Here is an 11,838-nt window from a genome sequence, read left to right on the forward strand (position 1 = left end):
AATTGTCTTTATTTTATTTTCATGTAGTTAGAGGTCTCTAAGTGTAGTTTGGAAAACACATTTTATATGTATCACTGATTTTTTTTAATTTACTTTGTTAACAATCAGCTTGGATTTTTGAGTGTTTTGATTCATTCATAAAATCCACGAGATTTCTTACAAATCTCTGCCTACAAACATTTTCCCTTTGTCCAAAATTGAATAATAATAGTAAAAAAAACCTTAAAATGCAAGTTTTGAGTGTAGCTTTTGAAGGGATATTCCAAGAATCCCAACCACATATTTTCTGCTGATATAACTTTGTGGTCAAGTGGTCATAATTTGGTTTATTACCATTTCAAAGAACAGTTTTTCATTATGTATCTATTAATATGATTATCTATTATAAGATGGATGGATGAATGGAGTTGTGACACTGAAGAAGAGACAGAGTAATACATTGTAAATCTTTCAAAGCATACCCAATGCTATAGAACGGATAATGGACAACTGGCGGCCCTCCGTCTTTTCGGCCCCAAAACTAAATGCATGACAAAATGACTTCAAAAACATACAAAATTACAGAAAAATATACACACAAAAAAACTGCAAAAACAAGAAAATTACTGCGAAAAAACCACACAAAATGCCATCAACCAAAAAAACTGGAACGTAATTCAATAATGCACAAAAACGACTGCAAAAACACACAAATGGACTCATACACAAAACAACAAAAGTATACAGAATGACAGAAAATATAGAAAACGACAAAAAAAATATGCAAAATTACAAAAGGAATATGCTCAAAAGACATAAAACACACAAAGCAAAAAGAAAGGCACGAAACAACAACAAAAAGAAAGAAAAGCCATTGTTCTGTCCTCTAGTAATGGTCATTATTCTAAATGCTGATACCAATATTATTAATGTGGCCTTTGGAACAGATAATCACATTTTTGTGGCCCCCATTGTGATAAAAGTTGCCTATTGCTGCTGCGATAGAATAATAGAATTTTTTTTTTTTTTTAAAAAAGACGTTGTTGGTGCAGTTCTAACCACTACCTCTATGTGGCAGTAATTAAACAAATAACGACACCACAGAAGAAGAAAAGAGCGGAAGTTGGTGGTCTAATTTCGTTTCCGGGTGACCTATTTAGCTCCTCACATTAGCATCGTTTCATTATCTTTGTGTTAAAAGATGAACTCAGCTCTGTTCATCGAACGAAGGCTTTACTTTACTTAGTTTATTATATTTATTTACTCATAAATTACAAAGAACTTCGCTAACCTTCAGTGTAGTGACAGAAGAGATGAGCTGTCAAACGGCTGCTTGTCTGTAAACGAGCTGTTGTGGTTTTTTTTTTTTGTGTGTGTTAGTCGGAGCTTTATTTTTGTCTGAGGAACTTTAAGCTCTCTCATCTCGGATCACTGTGTTGTGCTCTTGGATGTTCACTTTGGTGAGTACAAAGAAATACTCCGGTAATTGTATGTATTGATCACATCATTGTATTGGTGCCGTGAGCACTAAGAAGGAGCAGCTCACTGCTTCCATTTCATATTAGTTATTAAAATCACTTTTGCACAGATACCTGAATGCTTCAGCCTGGGGGAGGATGATTAGTCAATATTTGCTCCTCACTTCCTTAAACTTGACATGGTACATAGAAAACACTGGGAGAATATAGCATGTGTACATCTGTATTATGTTTTCTTTTCCAGCAACTAAAAACAAACCTTATTTTCGGTTACGTCGTTAACAACTACTGTACTTATACACTTATAGCCTCTACTACCTGTCAAACATTAACCAGGTTCCCTTTTGTTATTGAGTACCAATACTTGTGTCTGCACATTCCAAAGATGCTCAATTTGAAATGTGGAAATCATGTGAGCCACACACAGGTCTGTATTTTTAAAAGGGGGTTGTACACAGCCGATGAAACATCAACATGCATTTAAGGAGCCTATCGATAAACATAAATCTGTTTAAAAAGCTTTTTAAATCATATATCGTTTGTAAATATAAAAAAGAACAGCAACAATTTTACATTGGACAGCAATAATATTCTGTATATGTATATAATTGTATAAAATAGCATAATACTCAGTAAACATAATAAAAGGTAAATATTGGAATATATTAATATAATATATTGTGAATTGAAATATTGTCACACTATATTTTGTATTTGAAATGTAGTGATGAAATTTGTGTAGTAAAATATTAATATTATGTACATGCATGTATATTTGTATATATGTTTGCTGTGCATGTGTGAACCTTATCGGTAAAACTACGGAAGCTTATTGCTTTCACAGGAGAAAAAAAGTTTTGGTTTTTCTGAATTGATGAGATAAAAACAAGTTAGAAAAAAAAAAAATTGGCCTAGTTTTTTCTGTTTTTATAGCAAATATTTTTAGTTTTTTCTAAAATGGAGATATTTTTTTTTTATTTTTCTGTCGGTTCAGGCAAAATGCTCTTTCAGCTGCTTTTTTGATAGCATGTCTCATCGTCTTGAGTTGTATCCGCTTTTATTTTCTGTTGGGATTAAGACATTGGGAAATTCAAACAAAAAATATTTCCTATAAAAACAGAAAAACAAGGTCATTTTTTTTAATGTACTTGTACTTTTAATGTTTATCTCATCAATTCAAAAAAACTGAAATTATTTTTCTTCTGTGAATGCAATAAGCTTCCGTTTAAAACCTATGTTGAAAATTGTAATATTAATTTCCTAATTTATTTATTTATTTTAAAATATTATCTAGAGAGAACTTTGTTTTGTTGTGATGGGGTAGGTGTGTCTAAGCTTTTGCTTCAACCTACTGTACATACATCCTTCCAGCTGATTAATTAGACAATTCAGTGTCATTTGCTCCATTTTTCGTTTTTCTGAAGACTGCCAAAATTAAATTAGAAATTCAAATCCAGGTTTCCTTTTTTTGTCTTTTGGGAAGTTTTGCTGCTTTTTACGCAGATAGTCAGTAACTGGCCATTTATACATCATACAGTAGAAGGAATACAAATTTTAGGTAAAAGTTAACTTTGCACCTTTAAATGTGATAATATTGTTAGTTTTACTTTATAATTTTATCGTATTGCTTTCTAAAAGAAATGCTTTCGTTCATACTGGAAGATGTGTATTGTTTTCTGTAAAGTTTATCACACAGTTGTTGATTAGGAGACAGGTGAAGTATATTATAGTCCTGATTATCATTGCCATCTTTCACTTGTTTTGTTATTTCACTTCTAATATTAAAAAATGACACCCTATTCTTCTCCTCTCCAGCCAGGAAGTGACCCTTTACCTCCATGTCTGCTGAGGCCTCAGTTGGCAGTCATGCTGCCAGCTCTGCCCAGTCTGGTGTTTCTCAGCCAGTTTGCCAAAACACTGGTGGACACCAAAGCCAGGGCCTACTGGGGAGTAAGTACGTCAAGCTGAATGTGGGGGGCTCGCTGCACTACACAACCGTGCAGACGTTAAGTAAGGAGGACAGTCTGCTGCGGAGCATTTGCAATGGAGGAACAGAGGTCGCAATAGATGCAGAAGGTGAGAAATCAATCAAAAATTAAACAAAACTTAATTTATATAGCGTCTTTCTTTCCACACATTAAAAGCAACACAAAGTGCTTAACAATAGAGATGAAATAGTAAAAACAACAACCCGATTATAACCCTGACTATTGAAACGAGGGATGTCACGATTACAGGTTTCACAATTTTTTTTGCATTCATTAATTTCACACTACCATAAATAAATAAATAAAATTAATTATTATTTATTTCCATCTCTGGGTGCTCTTTCAACAAAATAATATATCAACAATGAAAATAAACCAAAAAAGTACCAGAAAAATGTTAATAATCCCATTTGGAATTTTATTTTAAATCACATCTGCTGTGTAAACAACCGATAAATTCTACATATTAACTGTGTGCTTCTCTCAGAGTAAACGCATAAAGGCTAAAGTGGGTAAATGCATATTAAAATATATAAAAGTATTGTAAATAATAAAATTAAATAATATCAGATTACATATAATATAAAAATATATTATTATAATTAAATAATAAATATCAGAAATGTATAAAAGCAAAAGAAGGTGGTAATATGTGTTCACTGACTGAGGGCCTTTATAAGATTCCATTACTTTTTTCTTATACAAGTCATTGCATAGTGACACTGAAACTCTTTGACTTAAAAGTAATCAATGGACAGTGAAACTACTGCTGCACTACGACATGTTCAGCTTCACGTAACGTTGCATGAACACGCTTAACGTGTCCCGTTGCACTGCATGCACACACATCAGTGTCGCCCAGTCATACTTTTGTATCCCACAAAACGCACATGGCTAAGGAAGCCACTCTTCCTCTTCTATGGTTTAGCTTGTTTGGAACTGTGACGTGCCTACGCCTGCAACTACAAGCAACAAGAGGATGTGATGTGCAGTTTTTGTGTATCTCTGTTTTTGTTCTGTGGCAGATTGCACTTAAGTACCACTCGCATAACACTTCCTAGGAATAGACATTGTTTTGAAAACGTTAAGATTACACTAGGGCTTGAACTTTAATGTGTTAATTGCCATTAATTAATTATAGAAAAATAACGCACTAAAAAAACTGTTAATTGTTTTGGGTTTGTTTTGCACTCCAAACAGGGTGGAACCTTTCTCATTTCATGAGTTCCCGGTATACCCATACAACTGATGCACAAGAAACCAGAGAACTTGAGGAGAAAATATTGCTGTTCTTTTTAGGTGTTATTTTTGTTTATAATAACACCGGATGGAAAACTAAAGCCTCGTTTTGTGCAAATTGTGCAAGAAAGAATTTGTCGATTTGCTACCACCTCAATGCTAAACATGTAGCAGCTAGCACGGAAACTCAGACAGTAATGGCTGCAACATTCTTTGAGCAAGTCCATGAGTGACAAAAGTCAGTGGATAAATGATTGTAGTTGACAGTCAGTGGTAGAGGTTGTGGGCGGGGATAGAAGTGCTGCTACAGATAGCATCGTCTGACCCAACTTATCAACTGATATGTAGAAAAACTATTTCAAACTAAATTCATCAGCTTCATCAGTTGCTCTGTTTAATTCATGCCAACTGTTTTGCACTGTTCAGTTTCCACTTCTCTGGAATGTTCTGCACTACCTGCTATTTTTATTTGAATACACAAAAACACATTTGTTTTAGAAAGTTTACAAATAAATCTCCGAAAACTATGAATATAACTTACTTAAATTTAAGTTAGTGCTTTCTGAACAATGCAATCACAATATTATTTATTCATATTGCACATCATGTTAGCACTCAGTGATGGAAATAATAGACAAATTATGTTGTTTAAGCTCAATTATTGTTTTCATTGGTTCTGTCATAAAAATAGTGAAAACGGGTAATAATTGTGACATTCTTAGTTGAAACAGACAGTTAGAAGCTAGGATTAAATGGTCATTTCTGTGGTTGGATGTGGAATGACCAGTTAGGAAGTATAAGTAGGAGTAAAACAGATTTAAAGCAGGTGTTAGGGCTTTTAATTTTTGGCTTTGATAGTTGCTGTGATGTTTTTACTTTCATCATTATTATAACATAATTAAAAGAAAAGTTATTGTCTCAATTATTGAGGGTAAGGTGAAATTCATGTTTGGTGCTGCTGCTCCAGGTTGGGTGGTTCTGGAGAGGTGCGGCCGACATTTTGGGCTGGTGCTGAACTTTCTGCGAGACGGCTCGGTACCGCTTCCTGAGGACCACAGAGAGCTGGAGGAGATCCTAAAGGAGGCCCAGTACTACCAGGTCCAGGGACTCGCCCAGCACTGCCTCAATGCAATGCAGGTAAATGCTGTGTGGTGGTTGGTGCAAGGGGGAGGAGCTCTCTGACCTCATTCGTTTTGTCACTTTGGGATTTACCACAAGTAAAAAACAAAAAGCTACTGGAAGAAATCTAAAAGTATACCAATGACCTGCCATAAATTCACCCATGTGTTTACATTTGGAAACAATCGGTTTCGTTTTTTATTCAATAAATGTTATTTTTCCATTCAGAAACAAAAGGATGTGTTTGAAACAGTGTGTCGCATCCCAATGATTACGTCAGCCAAAGAAGAACAGAAAATGATCTCCACATGTAGAAAGGTACGCTTCCTTAAATTGAGAAAAGTCTGGTTTTCAACCTGTGAGCTAAAGACAACCCTTTGTGTGTTTAAGGTTGCTCTGTAAAGTATTTGAGGTTATTGACTTTACCTTTTATATGCTGCTTCTTTCTCTCTACAGCCGGTCGTAAAGTTGCAAAATAACAGAGGAAACAACAAGTATTCGTACACAAGGTAAAGATTTTGGCTGTCTGTCAAAGTTTCTTCTTTCACTATGTGCATCAATTTGTTCCAATGATGCTAACTTGTCTTTGGTTTGTGTGTCTGAGCAGTAACTCTGATGATAACCTGCTGAAGAACATCGAGCTCTTTGACAAACTCGTGCTGCGTTTTAACGGCCGCGTCCTGTTTGTCAAAGACGTGCTCGGGGATGAAATCTGCTGCTGGTCGTTCTACGGCGAAGGCCGCAAGATCGCTGAAGTTTGCTGCACTTCCATAGTTTACGCCACCGAGAAGAAGCAGACCAAAGTAAGACAGTGTCAGAGTAGGTCACTACTGAGCTGAACGATTCACTCACATAGTGTAGGTTTAGAAAAGTACACAAATTAGTCTTTAAATTCCAGCCTAATCAGATCTTGTTTCTGTCTTATGATCATTAAAGCAATGATTCAGGTCTGAGTTGATCCTAAGCGGTTGTTTTAGCGTTGTATAGCATCTTTATTGGTTATGTTTCAAGCCAAGGATTTATCCTTCAAGCAAAACAAAGTGGGAGATGCGTTGTAGTATCAGAGTTTAAAAGATGTCCCTGTAGTGCTAGGCTAAAGTCAATGCTAGGTTAACGTTATTGTTAATGTTAATGCTAGGCTAATGGTAATGCTAGGCTAATGCTAATGTGACTTTAATGCTATTGCTAGGTATATACTAATGCTAGGTTAATACTAGTGTAAGGCTAATGCTATGTTAATTCTATTGCTAGGCTAATGTTAATGCTAATGCTATGTTAATGTCAATGTTAGTTTAATGTTAATGCTAATGCTAATGTTATGTTGTTGTTCCTGCTTGAGTGTTGCTATTGCTAGTTTAATGTTAATACTAAGTTAATGCTCGCTTAATGTTTTTGTTAGGCTAATGTAACCCTATGCTTAATGTTATTCCTAGGTCAATGCTACTGTTAGGTTAAAGTTAATGCTAGGTCAAGGTTAATGCTAAGTCAATGTTAATGCTAGGTCATTGTTAATGCTAGGTTTATGCTAATGCTTGGTTAATGTTAATATTAGGTCAATGTTAATGTTAGGTTAATGCTAATGCTTAGTTAATATTATTGCTAGGTTAATGCTACTGTTATGTTAAAGCCAATGCTAGAGTAATACTAAGCTAATGCAGTGTGACGAAGGCCAGCACTTGCATCCTCACTTGGCATTTTCTTCAGGAAATGTAAATGTTCTAGTTACAATTGTTATTGAAAAAAAATCTATTTCATTGTAATTGAGAAATATTGGTAATAATATTTTCATTGATTAGCTGCTAACCAAGAGATGATGATAAAAAAAATTGGATGATGAATAATATTTTTTATTGTATTTAACAGCTGATTTAAGACATGGGTCAAAACTGGCCCGTTAGCATCAGAGATCGAACAGAAAGCTAACACAAGAGAAAGGTTACATTTTATGGGCTTATTTATTTCAGGCTCAGTAATTGTGATTAATTGTAATTTAACTTTTGTATTTCAGAATGTAATTGTAATTGACCTTCAGGGGAAAAATAATAATTTTTATTTTAATTGCAATTGGAAATAATGCTGTTCACCGATTTGCAATTGAAGATGTTACTGAAAAGTGTAATGAACCCCAACCCTGATCCAAATTTTGAAACTGAAAGTTTAAGTCACTTTACAGAATTTAAATGTTGCTATTAATTTAAGTAACGCTGTTAATTTAAGTATCACTTACTTTTAACAAATGATTTGACAAAACTGGAAGCTAAACAAACATGTGTTCCATAAGCACTCAGAAAGTAAACAGTCTTTCTTCAACCCAATGTGTTGTTAGGTGGAGTTTCCCGAGGCTCGAATATTTGAAGAAACCCTGAACATTCTCATCTATGAGAACAACCGAGGGTCTGGACCAGGAGGGCTCCACCTGATGGACTCGTCACTGGGGGCCGGTCACTCAGAGGAGGAGGGGGGCGCTGTCGGGGGAGACAGACGAGTTAGACGGATCCACGTGAGGAGGCACATAATGCACGACGAGCGAGGGCACGGTCAACAAACCGTGTACAAGGACTAAACAATGTGAAAAAACGAGGTACGGAGAGACCTTTAGGCTTTTGGTCTTTGATCACAGCAATAGATTGACATTTAGTTATTTCACAAGAGGTTTTGGAGAAACGTTGGGTAAGGTGACTGAACTGTGATTAAGGATAGAATATATAATTTAAAATAAAACATTTCAATTTGTTTACATGAAAACAAAATATGTACATTTCAATAGGAAGAATGTAGTGTTCCTGGGACTGAAACTGGCACGAGAAGAACTTTAAAGTGTCCCTTTCATGTTACCAAACAGGGCCTGAAAGCCCAGCTCCCACCCACAGGGTAGATGGTTTATGAGCACAGACCCACTGATAATGTGGGCGTTAATGATATGCACTGGCAGCCTCCTCTGTGTTTCTTTTCCTCTGTTTCAACAAGCAGAGGATGGTGACGCTGATCCTACTTGTATATGTTAACACTGGAAATAAAAAAAGAATAGCCATATTAGCTAGGTTGTATAGCTCATTTCCCGCTTTATTTATATTATTATTAATATTGCCTCAATATGTTTTTAATGAATTAATTTATGAAACCTAATTTATTGTTTAGTATTTAACTTTTGTATTGAATGCAGCATGTGTTGTGTTGGGAATAGCTGGACTGGTAGTTTGCACTCAATAGCACAAATAGTGGTGTAATAATTGAAAAAAATCACAAATTTTAGTTTGATTTTTCAAGAAAAATTTCTTAGTTTTTTTTTTTTTTTTTTAGTGTCTTTTTTCCCCAGTCTGAGTGTTTCCTCTTTTGTTTTATTTTGGAGCGAAACAGGAAGTTGAGCCCAATAAGGACCTGATTGATGGTGTGTGAAAAGGGCTGTTTAAGCCACAGGGAGCTACTGAAGTCTCATTTATTGGGGACTTGGATACATTTAAACTCTTCTGAGCGGTGAAGCATTGAATGAGAGTGTAGTGTATACCAGCCCCTCCATTTAAACAATAATCTTTGACTATCCTGAAACATGCACTAATTTATAATCCGTCCAGTGTTGGTCATGACATGTTCTGAATAAACTACCATTTGAAATCAAATTTTGGTCTCATTTTTCCTTTTTTTTTTCTACAAGTTTCCAGTTATTTGTTGTGCAGAAATTTCTGTTTGTGTAGCTTTAACCCTTTATTATTTACTCTGCAAACATGATCATACAAATCATTCCTTCACTTCACTGCAATGCTTTTATGCAGCAGTAATTTTGCTTTAATTACTTCTATCTTTTTTTATTTTTTTTAAACTGATAGATATTTTATTATTGATTTGTTTAAATTTTATTTTGAATATGAACACAACAGCAGTGTATCTCATAATTAGAAAAATAATAAACTAGAAAAGCACTCGGAGAGCGCAGCTTAAGCTATGCTAACATGCTTCGGTCACGGTAACATGGTAAACTCAGGATTACCATGATTACCTGTCAACATTGAGCTGTTGACTGAGAGAACCTATGACATCAACTAAAAAGGAGTAGGAAGAAGTATAGACTTATGTGATCCTACCTCTTGTAATATCTAGTTCTATACAGTACATACAGTTGAAACCAGAAGTTTACATACACTGCAAAAAGACACTTTTTTTCTCAATGTCTGAAGTTAAATCAGACTAAACTTCTCCTGTTTCAGTTAAATTGTTATCAAAACTATTTCATTTTGCTAAATTCCACAATAATGACAGAGAGAATTTCTTAGATATTTTTTTATTACTTTCTTTGAGGTGAAGAGTTTACATACATTTCCTTAGTATTAATAGCATTTATTTTGAATTGCATGACTTGGGTCAAACGTTTTGTGTTTCCTTCCACACTGCTGGAATCCCGGCCCATTCCTCCAGACAGAACTGGTGTAACTGAGTCAGGTTTGTCGGTCGCCTCGCTCGCACATGCCTTTTCAGATTTGCCTACACATTTTCGATGGGATTCAGGTCAGGGCTTTGTGATGGTCACTCCAAGACATCGACTTTGTTGTCCTCAAACCACTTTTTAATTATTTTGGCAGTATGCTTAGGGTCATTGTCCATTGGAGGACCCATTTGTGCCCAAGTTTTAGCTTCCTGGCTGATGTCTTGAGATGTTGCCTTAATATTTCCATGTAATGTTCTTTCTTCATGATGTTGTCTATTTTATGAAAATCTACAGTTACTGCTGCAGCAAAACAGCCCCACAACATGATGCTGCCACCTCTGTGCTTCACAGTTGTTATGGTGTTCTCAGGTCTACAAGCTTCCCCCATTTTCCTCCAAATGTAACGGTGGTCATTATGACCAAACAGCTCCACTTTAGTGTTATGTGTTTTTTTGCACAGTGTATGTAAATTTCTGTATAATCTTCTTATAATATGCACCTATTTACACTATATATATATATATATATATATACACACACATAATGCATTGATATATATTTATATAATTATACAATTAATGTGATGCGATCATTCATATGTCCACACATACACAAGTATATACACACGTATTTACAATTTTTCCCTTTAACACTTATGCTTTGAGAAGATAAACTTGTATTTATGTTTAAATTGCTTTAAATTCAGACATTTTTTTTTAAATTTCAACACACAAACTGTTCCACAACCTGGTACTGCTTACTGACAAACAAAAGGTTTTTTTTTTTGTCCATGCATGTAGTAACCGAAAGTTTATTTTGTCTTTTAAGTTATAAGTCTCAGCTTTTTCATTAAAGACTTTGTGAATATTTTTAGGGAGAAGTTTTTGATGTGCTTTAAATGCTATTTTACATGTTTAAAAAGCTACAATTTCTGCTAATGTAACTGATTTTGATTTATGGAATAGTGGCTCGGTGTGGTCTATTCGCTGGGCTTGTAATTGGAGGGTTGCCGGTTCAAGCCTCACCTGGACCATCACTGTGGGATGTTGAACAAGTCCCTTAACCCCGAATTGCTCCCCAGGCACCGCAAAATGGCTGCCCACTGCTCCTCAGGGATGGGTTAAATGCAGAGGACAAATTCCATTAATGTAATAACATTACATGGCCAATTAAAGGCGAAAGCCCCGATTTAATCTTTAAATATCCTGTATTATGGACATATCGTATTGCTCGTTTTTGAAGTGAAACTAATGGTTATCTTGATTTGTAGTTATTTCCCTTTATTTTTTGTTCATTAATTGTCATATTACTAGTATTAATTATTATTATTATTTTTTTAGTAGTGTCAGTGTTTTTCAACCTTGAGTTTGTGACCCCATGCGGGGTTGTCTGGAATAAAAATGGGGTCACCTGAAATGTCTAGTAATTGATTTTAAAAAAATTACTGATTAAAACAATATATATGTTTTTTAAATTGATAATATTTAATTATTATTCTTTACCACACACAATCTCAAACAAGTAATGTATACCGTCACTTTCACAAATTTAAATCGAGTTCAAATAAAATGCAGTATAAAAATATCTGAGCTGGCGCAGCTTGTCACTTTGTGCA

At 34.8% G+C, this 11,838-nt stretch overlaps 1 protein-coding gene across 1 annotated transcript; it reads left to right on the top strand.

Moving 5' to 3' along the window:
- The first annotated feature begins 966 nt into the window (after positions 1–966).
- kctd13 (potassium channel tetramerization domain containing 13) lies at positions 967–9,420 on the top strand. The gene is made up of 7 exons (XM_028455996.1): positions 967–1,439; positions 3,273–3,533; positions 5,652–5,821; positions 6,032–6,121; positions 6,260–6,312; positions 6,411–6,606; positions 8,130–9,420. The coding sequence occupies exons 2-7, from the start codon at positions 3,296–3,298 to the stop codon at positions 8,364–8,366; spliced, it is 984 nt and encodes a 327-aa protein (XP_028311797.1). The 5' UTR covers positions 967–1,439; positions 3,273–3,295; the 3' UTR covers positions 8,367–9,420.
- Positions 9,421–11,838: the final 2,418 nt, after the last annotated feature.

Source organism: Gouania willdenowi, chromosome 8 (assembly GCF_900634775.1).
Source record: "Gouania willdenowi chromosome 8, fGouWil2.1, whole genome shotgun sequence".
NCBI lineage: Eukaryota > Metazoa > Chordata > Actinopteri > Blenniiformes > Gobiesocidae > Gouania > Gouania willdenowi.

Excerpts from the sequence above, each read along its gene's own strand:
- kctd13 (XM_028455996.1), top strand. The coding sequence starts at position 3,296 with ATGTCTGCTGAGGCCTCAGTTGGCAGTCATGCTGCCAGCTCTGCCCAG. Across the intron at positions 5,822-6,031 it reads ACTGCCTCAATGCAATGCAG|AAACAAAAGGATGTGTTTGA; the intron begins GTAAATGCTGTG and ends TTTTCCATTCAG. Across the intron at positions 6,122-6,259 it reads TGATCTCCACATGTAGAAAG|CCGGTCGTAAAGTTGCAAAA; the intron begins GTACGCTTCCTT and ends TTCTCTCTACAG.